The sequence below is a fragment of the Trichomycterus rosablanca genome, chromosome 7 (genome assembly GCF_030014385.1).
Source record: "Trichomycterus rosablanca isolate fTriRos1 chromosome 7, fTriRos1.hap1, whole genome shotgun sequence".
Lineage (NCBI taxonomy): Eukaryota > Metazoa > Chordata > Actinopteri > Siluriformes > Trichomycteridae > Trichomycterus > Trichomycterus rosablanca.
Window position 1 is genome coordinate 39,519,848 of NC_085994.1, and position 22,079 is coordinate 39,541,926.

At 46.2% G+C, this 22,079-nt stretch overlaps 1 protein-coding gene across 1 annotated transcript in view; it reads left to right on the plus strand.

Moving 5' to 3' along the window:
- The first annotated feature begins 1,385 nt into the window (after positions 1 to 1,385).
- The window catches only part of gfra2a (GDNF family receptor alpha 2a), a 63,433-nt gene continuing 42,739 nt past the window's right edge, over positions 1,386 to 22,079 (plus strand). Inside the window, exons 1-4 of the mRNA XM_062998196.1 lie at positions 1,386 to 1,459; positions 3,839 to 3,918; positions 16,361 to 16,426; positions 18,840 to 19,145. Of these exons, the coding sequence (XP_062854266.1) occupies positions 1,386 to 1,459; positions 3,839 to 3,918; positions 16,361 to 16,426; positions 18,840 to 19,145 (526 nt within the window). The remainder of the gene's footprint in view (positions 1,460 to 3,838; positions 3,919 to 16,360; positions 16,427 to 18,839; positions 19,146 to 22,079) is intronic.

A 22,079-nucleotide genomic window follows, 5' to 3' on the forward strand; every position in this document is an offset into this window, starting at 1 on the left:
GAGAGACGGAGGAGCGATTCTTATTTATTTATTTATTTTGGTGAGATGAGAACCGGTTGGCTGGACGACCAGATCTGCCTGATGAACAGCGCCGGACGTGTCATTTATCACGCCCAACTCTGGGAAGCGCCGCGGCGTCTTCAAACTAGCGGAGGAAGAAATAGCTGCATCTTCTTGCAAGGGCAGAAAAAGGAAAAATGAGCTGCTAGGAAAAAAATAAATAATAAAAAATAAATAATAAAAAATAAAAGAATAAATAATAAATAATAAAAAATAAATAATAAAAAATAAAATAATGAAAAATATAAAATAAAAAATAAATAATAAAAAATAAAATAATAAAAAATAAATAATTAAAAATAAATAATAAAAAAATAAATAATAAAAAATATGTAAAGCCGCTCAGGTGGCGCAGCGGTAAAAAGAAACGCGCTGCAACCAGGGCTGGATTCTGAGAAGCGTCGTATCGAATCCAGCCTTGCTTTACCGGTTCGAAGCTGAGTGGCTATATGAGCAACGATTGGCCGGTTGCTCATGTGGGGGGTGGGACAAAAGAACCGGATGTGGGTCTCTCTCTGTCAGAATGCGATCGCGTTCTCTGGCGGCTGATTGGAGGCGCTTACACGGAGATGGGAGGGGGTGCCCTTAGGGTGTGTCTCTCCGCATGCAACGCTAGGTGGCGCCAAACTCGTCAATGTGTGGGTGGCAAAGATGCATCTGGCTGCTGCTCGTGTTTCGGAGGGGATATGGGTTAGCTTCAATCACCTCCGGCATAGACAGAGAGGAAGCACGATGCTAATTGAACAATTGGATGCGCTAAAAGGGGAGAAAAAGGGGTAAAAATAAAATAAAAAAAAATAAAATAAAAAAATATGTAATAAAAATAAACAATAAATAATAAAAAAAACTAATAAAAAATATGTAAAAAACAAATAATACAAAATAAATAATACAAAAATAATAATAATAATAAATAAATAATAAAAAGAATAAATAATAAAAAGTAAATAATAAAGAAATAAATAATAATAATAAAAATAAAAAAAATTATAAAAAAAAATAAAAAATAAAAAATAAATTAATTAAAAATGTAAAGTGTGAACAAAAATCTGAACCATGTGACGTCTATTGTAGAAGAGAGCAAAAATATTGGGACAGCAGATGCTAACAGGTGTAATAAATCAATCATATAAAGAAAATTATGTTTCTAACTTTGTCGCAACCGTTTAGGGAAGGTCCTTTCCTATTATGTGCACAGAGCCCTGACCTCAGCCCCCACTGACCAGCTCTGGAATCTCCAGGTTCTCCTAGGGGTCCATGCTCTTATGAGGTTTGAGGCTCTTGTGAGTTTCCAGGAGATCCTGAAATAGTTTCAGGTTCTACTTATGCACCAGGCTCTCAAGAGGTTCCAGGCTCTATTGAAGTACCAGGCTCCTCTGAGATTCCAGGCTCTCCTGAGGTTCAGATATAGCCTTCTAGTTTCTAGATCTCAGCTTCCCTGAAAAATGAGGTTCCCATGAGGTTCCAGGTTCTCCTGAGAGACCACGCTGTTATGGGGTTCCAGGCTCTCATGAGTTTTCAGGCTCTCCTAAGATTCCAGGCTCTCCTGAGGTTCAGTTCAGCCTTCTAGCTTTTAGATCTCCACTCCCCTGAGCCATACAAATGCTGTCATCCTTGACTGAACAGGCACAAATTCCCACAGACGTACTTCAAAGTCTAGTGAGAAGCCTTGTCATGCCTTTAATGTTTTGTAGGAAAGATCAAGAGGAATGATACTATAGCTGGAGCATGTGACCTTCCTGACCTTGGTAAAAGACCACTGTTCCATGTACTTCTTTAATGGGCACAGAGAAGTCACTGCCTGTCATTAATGTTCAGTAATAATGAATTAGGAGGCTGTGCTATGAAGTTAATGGGCGGTTGTGATCTAGTGGTTAAGGTACTAGACTAGTAATCGAAAGGTCGCTGGTTCAAACCCCACTGCTGCCAGGTTGCCACTGTTGGGCCCTTAAGCGAGGCCCCTAACCCTACATTGCTTAGACAGTATACAGTCAAGGTACTGTCTCTTTGGATACAAAATGTCTGCTGTAAATGACCAAATTTGAACTGGTGTCTTTATATTTTTAACCCAGCATTGACTTTACTTTTTCCTTTTATTTTGAGACGGGTGTTTGAGTTCCTGTCATTTGCTGAGAGGAGAAGAAGAAGGACGACCCCTCTTTTTTTGGAAGCCCTTTAATCATGTCAGCAGCCGAGAGGAAGTGACATGGGGACAAAGAAGCGGGCGTCGCTTCATTAGTTCCTCCGGCGTACCAGATCAATCCTCGTGTTCTTTAAGGTCGTGCCATCGTATTGTCTGAGCCTCGTTCCTCCAGGAACCCCAGAGGAATGATGTCGATTTATGACGTGGTCAAAAGTATCTGGACACCTGAGAAATCCTGTCCTGTAGGAATCTTGTCAGGGACACTGGTGTTGGTCCTACAGGATTTTGGAGGAGTGTGTCTGTAGGAACCTTGTCAGGGACACTGGTGTTGGTCCTACAGGAATTTGGAGGAGTGTGTCTGTAGGAACCTTGTCAAGGACACTGGTGTTGGTCCTACAGGATTTTGGAGGAGTGTGTCTGTAGGAACCTTGTCAGGGACACTGGTGTTGGTCCTACAGGAATTTGGAGGAGTGTGTCTGTAGGAACCTTGTCAAGGACACTGGTGTTGGTCCTACAGGATTTTGGAGGAGTGTGTCTGTAGGAACCTTGTCAAGGACACTGGTGTTGGTCCTACAGGATTTTGGAGGAGTGTGTCTGTAGGAACCTTGTCAGGGACACTGGTGTTGGTCCTACAGGAATTTGGAGGAGTGTGTCTGTAGGAACCTTGTCAAGGACACTGGTGTTGGTCCTACAGGATTTTGGAGGAGTGTGTCTGTAGGAACCTTGTCAAGGACACTGGTGTTGGTCCTACAGGATTTTGGAGGAGTGTGTCTGTAGGAACCTTGTCAGGGACACTGGTGTTGGTCCTACAGGAATTTGGAGGAGTGTGTCTGTAGGAACCTTGTCAGGGACACTGGTGTTGGTCCTACAGGAATTTGGAGGAGTGTGTCTGTAGGAACCTTGTCAAGGACACTGGTGTTGGTCCTACAGGATTTTGGAGCAGTGTGTCTGTAGGAACCTTGTCAGGGACACTGGTGTTGGTCCTACAGGATTTTGGAGCAGTGTGTCTGTAGGAACCTTGTCAGGGACACTGGTGTTGAATCAGATTTAGATTTTGAATGGAGGAAGGACTCATCAAGTCTTGCCTTTACGGATTTGCCCGGGTCAGCCAGTCCACCTTCTGCACTGTTCTGGGTCATCTGAGTACACAATATGGTCAAAAGTATATGGACACCTGACCGTGAGCTTGCTGGAATTAAAATAAAGTCGACAAAAGTCGCTCTTTTGGGAGGGCTTCTCACAAGACTCTGAGGTATAGAATGTCTGTGGGAATTTGTGCCCACACAGTCGATACATGACAGCATTCGTACGGCTGGGCGCTGATGTTAGACAGACAAGAACAGCGTCACCCCAAATCAGGAAACGCTCGCTGTTTTCGTGGCTGGAACGCGCTCCCTGTAGCCGCGTGGTTATTTAAATCCGGACGCCGTATTGTCGTGTCCCGATGTAGCCGCGCTGACTGTAAGGTCACATGTCTCTCTCATAATGGGGTCTAATTGCCAGCAATTACAGGCTCCATTATGAGGAATAATGGCTTTAATTTATCATCCTCACAGACAGGAAGGGAAAAGCCGAGCTCACAGAATGCCATGCGCGGTTAAACCCAGACCTTTTTCGTGCTCGTTTCGGGGCCAGACTCGCCGCGACACGCAGACACGAGCGTCCAGAGAGCGAATACAGCGACGGTGGCGTGTTTGTGTTCTTTACGCCTGGACGTAAACACGTTAAATACGTTAAATAAAACCATGACGTGATAATTGCTCTGCTGATTCACTTTCTGAGATCTGGTTCCCTCCACACCCCCCATTAAACTATCTAACCAATTTAGTCATATCCAGTTACCCACCGCCTCCTGTGCCTCATCAGTACTCAGAACTTCATTCCCACAGACGTACTCCAAAGACCTGTGAGAAGCCTCCTCAGAAGAGCGGCTGTCGTTCTAGATGAAAAGATCTCACACAGGTCAGTCTGTTTTAATACTGTTTGTTTTTAAAACTGGACGTCCGACAAGCTCTCGGTCAGATCAGGCGTCCACATACTTTTGGTCATACAGTGTACAGTCATGCCTGAAGTGAGAGGGTCCTTCCCTAAACTGTTGCCACAAATCAAAAGCATTTGGTTTATTTTATACATGTAATTTATTTTTACGGATGTGGCCAAAACACCTGAACTCAATTCAAAGGGTGTCCACATACTTTTGACTCTGTGAGTTTCCCAGACGAGCTGTTGTTGCTCCTAGACGTCTTCACTTCACCTCAGCTTTTCGGCGGGACCCGTTCTGACACCCTGAGATGTTTGAGGAGATTTCATAAGTTTATGGGTGTGAAGTTGATCCAGGAGAAATGGGCACAAATTCCCACAGACGTACTCCAAAGCCCTGTGAGAAGCCTCCTCAGAGGAGCGGCTGTCGTTCTAGATGAAAAGATCTCACACAGGTCAGTCTGTTTTAATACTGTTTGTTTTTTAATAGGACGTCTGACAAGCTCACGATCAGATCAGGCGTCCACATACTTTTGACCATATCGTGTACTCAGAAGTGCAGAAGGTGGACTGGCTCTCCCAGACCTATCCGAAAACAGATGAGGCTTGAAGAGTCTGGTGCAAAGGACCTCCTTCCTCCATTCAAAACCACTGGGATGAACCGGAATGTCGACTGTGATCCAGGCCTTCTCATCCGACAAGCTCGCAGTCAGGCGTCTGAATACTTCTGGCCCTGTAGTAAAGCTTCACAAACTAATATTGCTTTAAAAAAAATGTGAAATTCATTTTCAATAATGCTGAGTCGGATGTTTCTCCACCCACACTGCGACTCATAAGCAATCACACACACACTCACTCACACACACACACTCACACACACACACACACTCTCACACACACACACTCTGTATGAAGTCTCATTAATTAGGAGAGTCGGTGAGGACGTGATTGATTCCGTCTGCTGTTGTGATGAACGGTCTGTCACACGCTCGTCTGTACGCCACACGACACCGTGGGGGTGCTCGGGGGGTCAATAACGGCTCGAGGGGCGACGCGGGCACCGACTTACCCCTCATACACACTTTTCGGGAGGTGTATGTCCTGCCTCATAGAACCGCTGCAGATCAGACGTGTTAAACATCCAGAAGTCCTATGAGGGAGACTGGTCAGAGAGACAGATGGGCTACAGTCAGTAATTGTATACCCACAAAGTTTATCGTGCATACTATGTGGGCAAAAGTTTAGGTACACCTGTTCTAACTTTCCAAAGGTTAAGGTACTGGACTAGTAATCAGAAGGTCGCTGGTTCAAGCTCCATCAGTGCCAGCTTGCCACTGTTGGACCCTTGAGCATGGTCCTTAACCCTCAGTTGCTTATACTACATACTGTCACGGTAATGTAAGTCACTTGGATAAAGCCGTCTGCTAAATGCCGAAAATGTAAAGTAACAGATGTAATAAATCAGGGAGATAAAGGAACCTATGCAGCAACAGTTTAGGGAAGGACCTGTCCTGTTCCAGCACAAAGCGAGCTCTATAAAGACATGAAGACAAGCACAGAGTCCTGACCTCAGCCTCACTGAACAGCTCCGGAATGAACCGGAGCATCAACTGAGACTTTCTTGTCTGTCATGATGCACACAAATCCCCACAGACATACTTCAAAGTCTTGTGAGAAGCCTCCTCAGAAACATGGGACGTCCGGCAAGCTCACGGTCAGGTCAGGCGTCCAAATACTTCTAGCCATGTAGTGTGTGTGGGGGGGGCCTTCCCTAAACTGACCTGAACTCAATACGAGGGGTGTCCACATATTTTCGACTCTGTGAGTTGCCCAGATGAGCTGTTGTTGCTCCTAGACTTCTTCACTTTATATTTTGGGCATCTACAGAAGTGTAACAGTATACTGTCTGAGCAATTGAGGGCCTCGCTCAAGGGCCCAACCTGGAAGTGGCCCAACCTTCTGATTACTAGTCCAGTACTAGCTGTAGCCTAGTGGTCACTTCACCTCAGCTGCTCTAGGAGTTTGTACTGAAGCGGTTTTCGGCGGGACTCGATCTTGATCCCCGTCTGAGGAGTTTTCAGACGTTTAAGGGCATGAAGTCGATCCAGGAGGAGCCGATGATCTCAGAACAGAAGTGAAGATCAGAGAAAATAAATAAATACGTTTATTTTTCTGTTTTTTAAAGTTCCTCTCATGATTTAGCAGCAATTAACACCTCCAGGAAGCTGTTTCGTTTGAACGTTACGTTGTGAGGCGGTACCGATGTGAGACTCCGACAAATACAGGCGTTTTTTTTCTCGCCAGTTTGTCGCCAGTTTGTTTGACAAAAATACGAGTTTATTAATCCACAGCAGGATTATAGAAGATATTTAGTTATTTTAGTTCACACTACACGACTACACCGATCAGTGAGTGAACACGGTGTTTAAAAACTCCAGCAGCGCTGCTGTGTCTGATCCACTCATACCAGCACAACACACACTAACACACTACCACCATGTCAGTGTCACTGCAGTGCTGAAAATCATCCACCACCTAAACAATACCTGCTCTGTGGTGGTCCTGTGGGGGTCCTGACCATTGAAGAACAGCATGAAAGGGGGCTAACAAAGCATGCAGAGAAACAGATGGACTACAGTCAGTAATTGTAGAACTACAAAGTGCTTCTATATGGTAAGTGGAGCTGATAAAATGGACAGTGAGTGTAGAAACAAGGAGGTGGTTTTAATGTTATGGTGTGTGTTTGTCCTGTGATGGACTGGCAACCTGTCCGGGGTGTTTCCTACCTTTCACCCAGTGAATCATACCCATATATGAATGGATAAACATACAATAAATGAATTAATTAATTTGTCTTTTTTAATTCTAGAATCATTTAACAGGTTTTTAGGGTCTCAGTGTGATTTAGGATCCCTGGAATCATCTCAACCCCCACTCCGACTCCTGAGGAGGAACCATACACCACGACCCGGCAGTACCGGCACTGATCTGAGCTCCAGTATAAGTAGGAAGAAATGGTCTGTGGTGGGCCGAGCCCTGATCAGACCCGACTTATTCAATTCAGCAACACGGAGGCGTATCGATCGCCCCTCTCCGCCCACCTCCACACGTAGGCGTTCTCCGGCTCCGGGTTCGTACCTCCGACTTAAAGGATTGGACTCGGAGAAGATGAGATCAGAGGCGTCGCTCGCCGCGCTCCTTTATTCCTCCGGCTGCTGTATTTCTCTGTCGGAGTGTGCATTCGTTCTGACGGGGGGGTAACAAGGTCAGAGATTGTGATTGGGAATTCATGAGAGGTTTGTTCACAAGAGGCCGAGCGAGAGAATGAAGAGCGCCGAGTGAAAGCACCGGCTCTGACGCTCCTCACACGACGTGACCTTGCCGGTATTGGCTTCGGCCGGCTGCCGCGATTTATTGGAGGACGAATAAAACCAGAACACCAAGTGAGAGAGAGAGGCATGATGGGAAATTATTTTGGCTTCCAGACTCGACCTTTAAATTACACGCATGACATGTGACAGAAATTTGCATATACAAAATATGGCCAAAAATATGTAGACACCTGAAAATAGTGCATTAATATTAATGTGAAGCTGCCTGGTCTGCTTGTTTACAAGATTCTGGACTGTTCCACAGGAATCTGGAGTGTGTCTGTCGGAATCTTGTCAGGGACACGGGTGTTGGTCCTACAGGAATTTGGAGTGTGTCTGTAGGAACCTTGTCAGGGACACTGGTGTTGGTCCTACAGAAATTTGGAGTGTGTCTGTAGGAACCTTGTCAGGGACACGGGTGTTGGTCCTACAGGAATCTGGAGTGTGTCTGTAGGAATCTTGTCAGGGACACGGGTGTTGGTCCTACAGGAATTTGGAGTGTGTCTGTGGGAACCTTGTCAGGGACACGGGTGTTGGTCCTACAGGAATCTGGAGTGTGTCTGTGGGAACCTTGTCAGGGACACTGGTGTTGGTCCTACAGGAATCTGGAGTGTGTCTGTGGGAACCTTGTCAGGGACACGGGTGTTGGTCCTACAGGAATCTGGAGTGTGTCTGTGGGAACCTTGTCAGGGACACTGGTGTTGGTCCTACAGGAATCTGGAGTGTGTCTGTGGGAACCTTGTCAGGACACTGGTGTTGGTCCTACAGGAATTTGGAGTGTGTCTGTGGGAACTTTGTTAGGGACACTGGTGTTGGTCCTACAGGAATTTGGAGTGTGTCTGTGGGAACCTTGTCAGGGACACTGGTGTTGGTTCTACAGGAATTTGGAGTGTGTCTGTGGGAACCTTGTCAGGGACACTGGTGTTGGTCCTACAGGAATTTGGAGTGTGTCTGTGGGAACCTTGTCAGAGACACTGGTGTTGGTTCTACAGGAATTTGGAGTGTGTCTGTAAGAACCTTGTCAGGGACACTGGTGTTGGTCCTACAGGAATTTGGAGTGTGTCTGTGGGAACCTTGTCAGGGACACTGGTGTTGGTCCTACAGGAATTTGGAGTGTGTCTGTGGGAACCTTGTCAGGGACACTGGTGTTGGTCCTACAGGAATTTGGAGGAGTGTGTCTGTAGGAACCTTGTCAGGAACACTGGTATTGGACGAGAAGGGCTGAATCACTGTCAACATTCCAGTTCATCCCAAAGGCTTTGAATGGAGGAAGGAGGTCCTTTGCACCAGACTCGTCAATACTCGTCTTTATGGAATTGCCCCGGTCAGCCAGTCCATCTTCTGCACTGTTCTGGGTCATCTGAAGGTTCTGAGAAGGTTGAGTCAACCCAGTTTGCTATAAGACAAGCCTGGCACCTTTTTTGCATTGCTGGTCCAAGTGCGTCACAGGGGGTGTGTGACAGTCTCAGCCCTCCACGATCAAAGATGAGGGGGCAGCAATAAAAAGAGAGATACTCCAACTGGACACACGACTGGATTTGACAAACAAGGGGAAAAACAATAAATAAATAAATAAATAAGAGGGTTTAGTCGACCTTTCCAATTCAGGTATGTGGACCAGATCTGCTGTGGCGACGCCTAAATACAGGAGCAACCCAAAATAAAAAAAAGTAAAGGTCCTGGAAACTCTGAAACTCTAAATAAGTTACAAATCTTGATTTATTTTCCATAATAATAAATCACCTCACAGCACCGAAGCAAGACCACGTTGTTCTGAACGAAGAAGGAAGAACTGAACGTACACCGGGGTCGTTTATTTTTCTCCGTCTGCTTTTCCATAATTCATTATTTTCTGGTAATGAATTGAATAATCCTCCGCCAGCTGGAAAATCTCCTGATTAGCCGCGTCCGCAAGTCTGAGTCCACGTCGGCGAAGTGATTTTGTTAATAATGAAACGTAACTGGTACTGGTGCAGAGCAGCGGGTTCTTACTGACCGAGAACAGACGGCAGGAGGAATTTACAGCCTGGTGTTGCCTTAGTCTCGCTCCTGAACGCCATTCCGATTCATCCTAGAGGTGGATCCTAGAGAACGTCCTAGAGAGAACATCCTAGAGAACGTCCAGAAGTTGAAGGAGCTCCTGGTAACATCCTGGTAGCAGATACCACAGAAGTTCCTCAGGTGGTCAGGTTCATCCTGTCTGGTGAATTGAGGGTCTAAATACTTTCTGAATGTTTTAAAAATCCTGCAGCATCAAGAGCTTCCAGGAAATCCATAAAACGCTTCTATCTCCTCATCCACCCCTCCATATTCGACCTCTCTGAGCTCTCAGGTTCAGGCTCCCGCCCGGAGGACCGTGATGGATCGTTTGAAGTAAGAGGACGTGGCGTAAATTGCTCGGCCCGCTCGTGTTCTCCTCTCAAATCGAATTCCCCTCTCAAACCAGGTTGCTTTCGGTCCTTACGTGGTTTTCGGCTAATCCGGATCGGCCTTGTTTATTTCAGACGTCCCTTTTTTCTCCCCGCTAACGATAGGAGATCAGGACACGAAGAGATCAGATTATCCGAAACGCAGATAGATCTCTGCTGCTCTCCTACGCAGGAGATCTAATCTCCTCAGGTCCTGTTTTCTGGGGAAACGTTACCGTTCAGCGTCTAAAAACAAACGGCGTTTTTCGAAGCGTCCTCGGTTATCCAGAGATAAAAATAAAGCACTCAGCGGGAGGGAAGCTGCACACGGTCCTCACGTCCAGGCTGAGTGGAGCTGGAGAGGATGAAACTCACCGCTCTTCATGGCTCGTGTTTCCAGGAAAAGCTCTACAGGGACAAAAGTATTCGGACGCCTCGTCTAATCATTGAATTCATAGGGTTCCTATTAGAAATTGGAACAATTCCATATACTGACATATACACTGATCACATTAAAACCACCTCCTTGTTTCTACACTCCTTGTCCATTTTATCAGCTCCACTTAGCTCCACCATATAGAAGCACTTTGTAGTTCTACAATTACTGACTGTAGTCTATCTGTTTTTCTACATGCTTTGTTAGCTGCCTTTCACCCTGTTCTTTAATGATCAGGACCACCACAGAGCAGGTATTATTTAGGTGGTGGATCATTCTCAGCACTGCAGTGACACTGAAATGGTGGTGGTGTGTTAGTGTGTGTTGTGCTGGTATGAGTGGATCAGACACAGCAGCGCTGGAGTTTTTAAACACCTCACTGTCACTGCTGGACTGAAAATCGTCCACCAACCAAAAACATCCAGCCAACAGCGCCCCGTGGGCAGCGTCCTGTGACCACTGATGAAGGTCTAGAAGACGGCCGACTCAAACAGCAGCAATAGATGAGCGATCGTCTCTGACTTTACATCTACAAGGTGGACCGACCAGGTAGGAGTGTCTAATAGAGTGGACAGTGAGTGGACACGGTGTTTAAAAACTCCAGCAGCGCTGCTGTGTCCGATCCACTCATACCAGCACAACACACAATTACACACCACCACCATGTCAGTGTCACTGCAGTGCTGATAATGATCCACCACCTAAATAATACCTGCTCTGTCGGGGTCCTGTGGGGGTCCTGACCATTGAAGAACAGGGTGAAAGCAGGTTAAAAAGGTATGTAGAGAAACAGATGGACTACAGTCAGTAATTGTAGAACTACAAAGTGCTTCTATATGGTAAGCAGAGCTGATAAAATGGACAGTCAGTGTGGAAACAAGGAGGTGCGTGTATGTGTGTGTGTTGGCATGTCTAACAAGCACAAGTCAGGTGTCCACATACTTTAGAACTTTCAGAAGTTTCTCCTGCAGAGCTGAAGAGGGCCGCCTCTATTTTTGGACTTGGTGGCCTTCCGAGACCTTATGAAGGTTTATGACACTGCGTTGGTGGAATATTTCTCATGTAACAATAGAGGACGATACACAAACCAAGGACACACACACACACACACCCTCACACACACACACACACACTGGTGTATGATGGGATATTTTTGTCGTACCCATTGAGGCTCCAGCTGGAGAGGGATGGAGGAGGCACACAGAGGAACAGACGTTTGGGATGATGTAGGATTAACACCACGTCTGATCCGGAGCGGGCGCGGCTTAAACCCGTCTGATCTCACGCTCGGCTCCGCCCACTATAATGCGATCACGGCGGCTGGCGGTCACACATCCGTCAGATACAGATCTGCTATAGGGACAAAAGTATTCGGACACCTTTTCAAATTAGCTCTACACATCAAGACATGAATGGGCACAAATTCTCACAGACACACTTCAAAGTCAAGGGACGTCTGGCAAGCTCAGGGTCAGGCGTCTAAATACTTTTAACCATACAGTGTGGAACAGTGGTTTCTTTACCAAGGTCACAAATAAAGGTGACCATAAGGATGGTTGAAACAGTAAGCAGCTTGAGCGAGGGTGTGACTGTCCACAGTCGAGCGAGTTTTACATCACAACAGGATCGAAAGCTGCAGTTCTGCACAGCAGCCTGTAAGCCACAGTGATGTAAAGCCTGCTCGACTGTGATCATCCACAGTGACCGATCGTGCTCCAGTACAGTCCAAAAGTATTCGGACACCTTTAAGAATTAGCTCTACACATCAAGACATGAATGGGCACAAATTCTCACAGACACACTTCAAAGTCAAGGGACGTCCAGCAAGCTCAGGGTCAGGCGTCTAAATACTTTTGGCCATACAGTGTGGAACAGTGGAACAGTTCTTTACCAAGGTCACAAATAAAGGTGACCATAAGGATGATCAAAACAGTAAGCAGCTTGAGCGAGGGTGTGACTGTCCACAGTCGAGCCAGTTTTACATCACAACAGGATCGAAAGCTGCAGTTCTGCACAGTGATGTAAAGCCTGCTCGACTGTGATCATCCACAATGACCGTCCGTGCTTCTGTACAGTCCAAAAGTATGTGGACACCTGACCATGAGCTTGAGACGTTCAAATGTAAAACGTTAATATTATTCGCTGTTATAGTTTCCACTCCTCTGGTGAGGCTTTCCAGCTGATTTTGGAGTGTGTCTGTTGGAATTTGTCTGGCTCACTGTGAATGGTCCAATTCGTCCCATAGTTGGTCACTCAGGTTGTACAGTCAGGTTGAGGTCAGGGTTCTGTCCTGGACTCTGGAGTTTCTTCACATCAAAATTGTCAGTCCACAAGATCTTAGTGGTTAAATGGGTGTCCACATACTTTTGGCCATGTAGTGAAGAACAGTGGTTTCTTTACCAAGGTCACAAATAAAGCAGCTTGAACGAGGGTGTGACTGTCCACAATCAAGCGAGTTTTACATCCTAACAGGATCAAAAGCTGCAGTTTAATAAGAAGCTTCTGCTCCAAAAGAACTGAGGCAGAAGAGGCATGTGGAGTATGTGGACGTCAAATAAAGGTGGATGGTGCCGTGGATGGTCCAATTCGTCCCAAAGTTGTACAGTCAGGTTGAGGTCAGGGGTCGGTGCTGGACTCTCACATCAAACTCGTCTACAAAATCGTATTAATTAAGTGGGTGTCCACATACTTTTGGCAGTGGACACTGTGAAACCTTGATTCCGGACGCCGGCGTCTCGCTCGGGCTCAGATCCGTCTTCAGACGATTTAAAGGAAAAGTAAAGACGAGCGGCCGGTGATTAAAGAGGAAACGACGACGACGGCGGGTCCGACCCGGAGCGGCGACGCTCTTTCATATTTCATAACTAGACAAAACGCGGGCCGACGCCGGGCGCTCGCTTCCCTCTCATCAAATATTCATCTGTAGGATATTCTTCATTACGCTGAACGCTAAGCGCTAACAGAAATGATTAATCACCGCGAGAGACGATTTTTTAAATCATTCGTTTGATTAAAGAAGCGACACGATACACAATCAAAACACAATTTTAATCCTGCGCAAATCAAAACGTTTCCACGCGCTCGCAGGGGCGTGAGATTCAATCCTTTCTGCAACTGGACTTAGTTTGTGGGTTGTGTGTAGCGCCGTCGCTTTACAGCAAGAAGGGCGTGAGTTCGATTCCTTTCTCTGTGGAGTTTGCATGTTCTGTGGGTTTCCTCCGGGTGCTCCGGTTTCCTCCCAGAAGCAGACTGGAGCTACCAGAAATTTTCTTAAACTGGCGACCTGTCTGGGGTGTTTCCTGCCTTTCGCCCAATGAATCAGTCCCACAGTTACCCTGACCAGGATAAAGTGGTGGTTTAACAGACATACTTCAAAGTCTTGTGAGAAGCCTTCCAACAATCACGGCTGTTCTAGCTAAGAAGGTCACACAGAGGACAAGGTCATGGTCAGGTGTCCAAATACTTCTGACCACGTAGTGTATGAACCAGCATCTCCAAAATCTGCGTCCAATTTCTTCTACGTCCAAAAATGATGTAAACCGATGATGCTGTACTGTATCGTAGACGTGAGTGGCGAATGGAATCCGTAAATGGACAAGCAAATTTGTGGCAACAGTTTAGGGAAGGCCACGTCCTGTTCCGGCACGACTGTGAGATCCATTCATGTGAAGAAACTTCAGTTGCCTGCACAGATCCCTGACCTCGAAGCTTCTACACACCTTTGATACGAATCGGAATGCCGACTGCGACTTTTCGTCCGACCTCACAAATGCTGATTAGCCATAAATTCCCACAGACACGCTCCGAAATCTTGTGGAAAACCTTTTCTGGTGGAGTGGAAGTAACATTCAATCGTTACTGCAACTGGACTTAGTTTGTGGGTTGTGTGTAGCGGCGTGGCTTCACGGCAAGAAGGGCGTGGTTCGATTCCTTTCTGTGTGGGGTTTCCATGTTCTGTGGGTTTCCTCCGGGTGCTCCGGTTTCCTCCCACAAGCTAACTGGAGCTACTAGAAAATTTCCCTGGACTGGCGACCTGTCTGGGGTGTTTCCTGCCTTTCGCCAGATGAATCAGCCCCACAGCGACCCTGACCAGGACAAAGTGGTGGTAAAGCAGACATAATTCAAAGTCTACTGAGGAGCCTTCTAACAAAAGCATCTGTTCCAGCTAAGAAGGTCACACAGAGGTCACAGTATTTTTACTGGGACGTCCAACACACTCATGGTCAGGTGTCCACATACTTTTGGCCATTAGTGTATATACTGTAGTATATTTACAAGCAGGTATGAACTGAGTGCACAATAATAGCGCTGCAGTATCAGCTTTCTGTTCTTTTTATAGGTGCACTGTACTTACTGTGCTGTGAAAAAGTATTCGCCCCCCTTCTAATCACATCTGGTTCTATATACTTAAACACGTCACAGGGCTGAGAGTAGTGCACCGTGTTTCTGTATTATATAACTGTATACACTTTTACATGTGGAGCAGTTCTACAATTACTGACTGTAGTCCATCTGTTTCTCTGCATGCTTTGTTAGCCCCCTTTCACCCTGTTCTTCAATGGTCAGGACCCCCACAGGACCCCCACAGAGCAGGTATTATTTAGGTGGTGGATCATTCTCAGCACTGGTGACACTGACATGGTGGTGGTGTGTTAGTGTGTGTTGTGCTGCTGGAGTTTTTAAACACCGTGTCCACTCAGTGTCCACTCTATTAGACACTCCTACCTAGTCGGTCCACCTTGTAGATGTAAAGTCAGAGACGATCGCTCATCTATTTCTGCTGTTTGAGTTGGTCGTCTTCTAGACCTTCATCAGTGGTCACAGGACGCCGCTCACGGGGTGCTGTTGGCTAGATATTTTTGGTTGGTGGACGATTCTCAGTCCAGCAGTGACAGTGAGGTGTTTAAAAACTCCAGCAGCGCTGCTGTATCTGATCCACTTATACCAGCACAACACACACTAACACACCCCCACCATGTCAGTGTCACTGCAGTGCTGAGAATGATCCACCACCTAAATAATACCTGCTCTGTGGTGGTCCTGTGGGGGTCCTGAAGAACAGGGTGAAAGCATATGGACTACAGTCAGTAATTGTAGAACAACTAAGTGCTTCTATGGTAAGTGGAGCTGATAAAATGGACAGTGAGTGTAGAAACAAGGAGGTGGTTTTAATGTTATGGCTGATCAGTGTATATAGCTAGATCAAACATTTATTAGATATTCACTCACATACTCAAAATAGGTGCTGCCAATCCACCTACTGCATGTTTAGTGGAAACCCTAAACATACCCCGAACTCACGAACAGCGATCAAAGCAAAAGGATCGAACCAGAATCTCCGAATCAGCATCACTTCTCTATTTTCAGAAGGGAGGATTGGATAAAGCTAGTCACACACACACACACACACACACACACACACACACACACACACACACGAGCCGCGCGCGCGAGCACTAACACTCATCCAAACAGAGCGCGCGCCGCTTCAGTATCAGCTTCGCAGCGCAGCAGTGAGGAGCAGCAGCTTCGTCTCTCCGCTCCGGGTGCACCACATCCCGCACCACTCGTTCTTTTCAGACGTTCTGCTTTTCCTTTTCAGTTCCGAACCCCTGATGTGAGTGCGCTCGGGTCATGTTCACCTCCTGCGCCGCAATTCAGAAGAGCAGCCAAAAAACACACGACTTCTTTCAGATGTTCGTCGGCATGTCGGGAGCGAAGTCGGGCGGATCGTGGGATTGAGTCCGCGCTCCTGAACTGGGAATAAACTTTGAGCTCGGCGTTAATCGGGGGATTTTCGGATCGATTATTCGGGATTTATTATTTCGGATGCTCAGAACGATGACGGCTTCACGACTTTCCAAGTCGGATTGGGATTTTTAAGGGACACGATCACGAGTCTGCGATTATCGGAGGGAATTTCGATAATTTTCGGAATTTAGAGATCCGTGTTTGTGTTAAGATTTGGGATCGTGTAGGAAGGGGGTCATCATGTACCTGCTCCTGTACGGATTCCTGCTCCTCATGGGTGAGTCAAACTTCCAAAATTCATCCCTTTAAGACGTTTTAATATTAATAATAATAATAAGATTTTTATTCCGATTCGCTGCGCGCTGCGACTTGTTCCGACTCGGTGCGCATCGGCGCGTTCACGTGCGCAGCTGCGTGATTTAGATCCGAGTTCTTACATCGTGATCGTTCGATTTTAAAAGTTTCACGATACGAACCGCGACTGATTAGAGACGGTCGGGTGATGAGGAGAGAATCAGGTGCAGTTTCTGTTCTTCTGTGTTTGGTTTGAGCAGAGAAACAGATGAAGGTCACCCTGCAGATCCACACACACACACACACACACACACACACATACATACAAACACTAACACAAAAGTACCAGTAGACACACACACATACACGCGCATACACACATATCAAATTTACCATACACACCAATTACCGCTATGCACACACACACACTCACACACAGAGAAACTCCCACACATCTACACACACATGTACATACACACTGACACAAAAGTACCAGCAGACACACACACACACACACACACATACACGCACACACACAAAAACACTCACACAAAAATACCATCACACAAACATCAAATTTACCATACACACTAATTAGCGCTACGCACAAACACACACACACACACACACAGAAACTCCCACACACATCTACACACATGTACAGTACATACACACTCTAAACACAAAAGTACCAGCACACACATACACACACACACACACCCACACACACACACACAATCACATTTACCATACACACACACCTACTCAAACATCTCCACACACACAAACACAAAAATACCATCATACACACACACCTATTCACGAATCTACACACACTTACACACACACTTACACATACACACACACAATCACATTTACCTTACACACCAATTACCACCATGTACACACACCAAAACCAGAATTAGAGGAACTCCAGAACAATCACACACACACACACACACACACATGGGGGTAAGGTTCCGGTCCCCTGTGTACAAAACCAGTCAAACGTTGTGGAAAGACTTTCCAGAAGACTGGACAAGACTGGAGACGCCAAATTAGTGTCCCACGGTTTTAACACTGGATGTCCAGCAAACTCACGGTCAGAGGAAGTCCTGCAGTAATGAATTCACACCAGTAACAGAGGACAGGATGTTCTGGTAAAACCACAGAAGTGACCAGTAATGATCATATAGGCAGGAGTCTGAATTATAATAGGCGGAGTGGGTAGTGCTGTCGCCTCACAGCTAGAAGGGCGTGGGTTCGATTCCCTGGTCTGGTGTCAAGGGTTTTTTTCTGTGTGAAGTTTGCATGTTCTGATGAGGCTCTGCTGCTGCTGCTTAATGCTACATAATTAGCTTCATTTACACCAACATGGACAAGGAGACTGAGTGCACTTACTATCACACCACCATCACACCATTAATATCATCACACAACCACCATCACACCATTAACATCATCACACCACCACAGTCACACCATTAACATCATCACACCATTAACATCATCACCACATCACTATTATCATCACACCATTAACATCATCACCACATCACTATTATCATCACACCTTTAACATCATCACACCGCTATCATCACACCACTATTATCATCACACCACTATCATCACATAATCACCATCACATCACTATTACAACCTCTATCACCCAACCACCATTACATCACACCACTATCAACACACCACAAGCATCACATCATTAACATCATCACACCACTATCATCACACCATCATCATCACACCACTAACATCACACAACCATCACATCACTATTATCATCACACCACTAACATCACACCACTATCATCACACCACTATTATCATCACACCACTATCATCACACCACTATTATCATCACACCACTATCATCACATAATCACCATCACATCACTATTATCATCACACCATTAACACCATCACACTTTTACATCACACCATCACCAGCAGACCATTAACATCATCACACTATTAACATTATCACACCACTATTATCATCACACCACTATTATCACATAATCACCATCACATCACTATTACAACCTCTATCACCCAACCACCATTACATCACACCACAAGCATCACACCATTAACATCATCCCACCACTATCATCACACCACCATCATCACACCACTAACATCACACAACCATCACACCACTATCATCACATCATTAACATCATCACACCACTATCATCACACAACCATCACACCACTATTAAAACCTCCATCATACAACCACCATTACACCACTATCAACACAACACCACTAAAATCACACCACTATTATTATCACTCCGTTAGTATTAAAACCATCAACATCTAAACATTGTTCGGTTCTCTTTGAATTTTCATTTCTTTAATCTTGTTTTTACAGTGGATCTCTCAGCGTCCTCGTCCTCGTCCCACGCCTCCACCTCCTTGACCCCTCAGGATTTCGTGGACTGCGTGAGGGCGAGCGAGGACTGTAACCTGAGCCCCCAGTGCAGCCCGCAGTTTCGCATCATAAAGCAGTGCCTGGTGGGCAAGGACTGGAGCTCCATGCTGGGCGTAAAGGAGTGCCAGGCGGCGCTGGAGGTGCTGCAGGAGACGCCGCTGATGGAATGTCGCTGTAAACGGGGAATGAAGAAGGAGTTGCAGTGTCTGCAGCACTACTGGAGCATCCACATGAGTCTTAACGACGGTACGCTAAGCTACTTACACTTATCCTCGATGGCACTGGTCAGACGTCCCAAACTGACCGGGAAGATCGGGATCTGGTCTGTTTAGGGTATTTTGTCCTAGAACCTTGATCTATTTCAGATCCTTCAACATTGTACCATGTGGTTTGTTCTGCTGGTGACATAGTACGATTATAGCTTATATTAATGAAGTACTGACATCTGGGCATCTGTTTAGGATTTAGGGCACCTCAGTACCCTATTTCGCCCTTTCCTTATCCCAGAATTCCCTTTGTGAAGTAGGAACGCTTGGGGTGTTTGTGGCTGGGTGAAAGACCAGAACGTAAAACGGCGTAGAACGTTTTGCATAACCTCTTCCCTTCTTCCTATTGGTGGATTTAAACATTTGCTATTTTTTGGAGGGTTTAAGGGTGTCATATTTACCCTCTTTACAACCCCCTTTTATATTCTACCTATAAGCTCTGTGGGATATACCACTAGCACACCAGCGCTGGGATTCTGAGCTCTCCAACTTTGATCTTAGCTCTGCTACCGGTCGTCTGGGCGCCCCCTAGTGCCTGAAGCAGACAAAATTGTCCACTAGTCACTAGTCTGGGACTAAAAAGGGGGTCGGGTCTTTGGCACTATATAAGTACCCTGGTTAGTAGCCTGTATAGAAGTGGAGGAACGTGGAGATCGGTGAGTGACTCTCCATGTGCAAGACTGGCCTCACACCCAAATCCAACAAAGTACAAACGAATAAGAAGGAGTCGGTCTGTGCCCGCTTTGGAGGGAGTGTGTGCCAGGAAATGATACCCTCCTCAGATGTGATCAGGGTCCCCAGTAGTGGAAGAGTAGTTGGCTATGACTAAATTGGGAGAAATGGGGAGAAAATGCAGAAATAAAATAGCACCCCACCCCTTCTAGCCCCAGTTCCTTTCCTTCCTCCCATGCCAATCCATGCCCCGCCCACGGCCCTTTCTTTTATTGTGCTCCACCTTTAGCTGATCTGATTTCCTCTCTTGACCACCCTGCCCGTCTCTTCCCCTATTTTCCAAAACCTCACCCTGCTTACTCCACCTTGGTGTCCCTTGGCGTCTTTTTCACCCTGTTTTCATCCCTCCAGTAAATATACAACCACCGTTCACCTTCCGGAGTTTATTTTAAAGTCACATGATCCACCACGATGTCCAACACGACACCGGAGCTCGTGTGTGTGTGTGTGTAGCGTAGGCCGAGACGCTGCGGGGCTTCGGATTAGAATAACGCCAGCGATGTTAATCCAAACCGTAGTGCGTTCAGGGTTTGATTGATTGGCCTATTTTTCAACAGCAGCTGCTCGGGTCTCGGTTCACATCCAGAACGATCACGCCCGGACTACTGTACACAAACTCTGTCAGGGGTAAACAGTCGTCAAACATACGCAGGTCTGTACTTCTGAACCCTCATGATTATGGAGATCACGTGTGTAGAACTAACACATGCTTCCCATTTTGTGGCAACAGTCCAGAATCCTTCAGCGGTGTGGACAGAGCTCTGAGCTTCTGACCTCGCCAACATCCCTGTCTGAATTCCCATATACACACTCTGATGTGGGTTTACGCAGTTACAGTACTGGACTGATAACTGGACGGTCGCTATCACCATGTGTCTACTGTTGGACCCCTGAGCAAGGCTCCCAAGTATTATGTTATAGTGTTGGCCCCACTATAACATCGAACGACACACGCAACTTACTCTGTTCTGGGCGGCTTTTTACAGCATTGTGAAGAGTGTCTGTAGGAATTTGTGCCCATGAGATACTGTAAGGGCAGCTGTGAGGTCAGGCATTGATGCGTATTTAGGAGGGGCGTCCACATACTTCTGACCATGTTGTGTTTATGCAGATCAGGATTGTGTTCAGGCTGTGGAGCAGACAGGGCACAACATTCTGAAGTATATCTCTGGTTGTATTTAGGAGGGCGTCCACATACTTCTGACCATGTTGTGTTTATGCAGGTGAATCAGGGTTTTGCCTCGTGTTCAGGCTGTAGCACAGACATGTCACAACATTATAAAGTGTGTCAAAGGAATTTGTGCCCATGGGATACTATAAGGGCAGCTGTGAGGTCAGGCATTGATGCGTATTTAGGAGGGGCGTCCACATACTTTTGACCATGTCATGTTTATGCAGGTGGATCAGGATTGTGTTCAGGCAGGAACACAGGCTGGACAGGGCAGCATTTTATCTCTGGGTTTCAGCCATCCAACCCCCTTCCCTCAGACATAGCCAACCAACAGGACCGCTGTGATTCGAACCCGGATCTGTGCAGTCGTGAGTCAGCGTAACAGCCCTCTGCCCCCCGAGCAGCTGTGATGTGTAATCAGAACATAAAGATCGTAAACATGTAAATCAGAAGCAGCCGCTGCAAATGAAGATCCGTAACGCTGCGGTTGTAAATTTGGCTGCTTCAGCGTAACTGCATCATTACCCATAATTCCCTCTGACAGGCGAATAATTCACCAGTGGAATCTGAGAAATGAAATCCTAATTTAGATTTACGCTTTTACTACTGACCCATCTGTATTTGTTTTATTTGTACCATTCGTACCGTCCTTCAGTTCCCTTCATGCTCAGGGTCGTGGGACGTTATTAATATTATTTGATAATATTAATATAAGGAACGTACACACTCTGATCAGGCACCGACTCCATCACACCCTCACTTACACCTACATACAGTTTATACAAGCCAATCCACCTTCTGTACTGGAAGTTATCACAGATGTGAGGAGAACATTCAGTGACTGAGAGTGAGGATCGAACCCAGGTCACCAGGGCCTGTAGTGCTATGCAACACCCAGCTTACCAGCTGTTGCTTACAAATATTAAGCAATACAGGCAAAGCTGTTCATTATAAATAAACTCAAGGAATTAATCCAGCCATCCATCTACTGATCATCAGTCAGTCCATCCA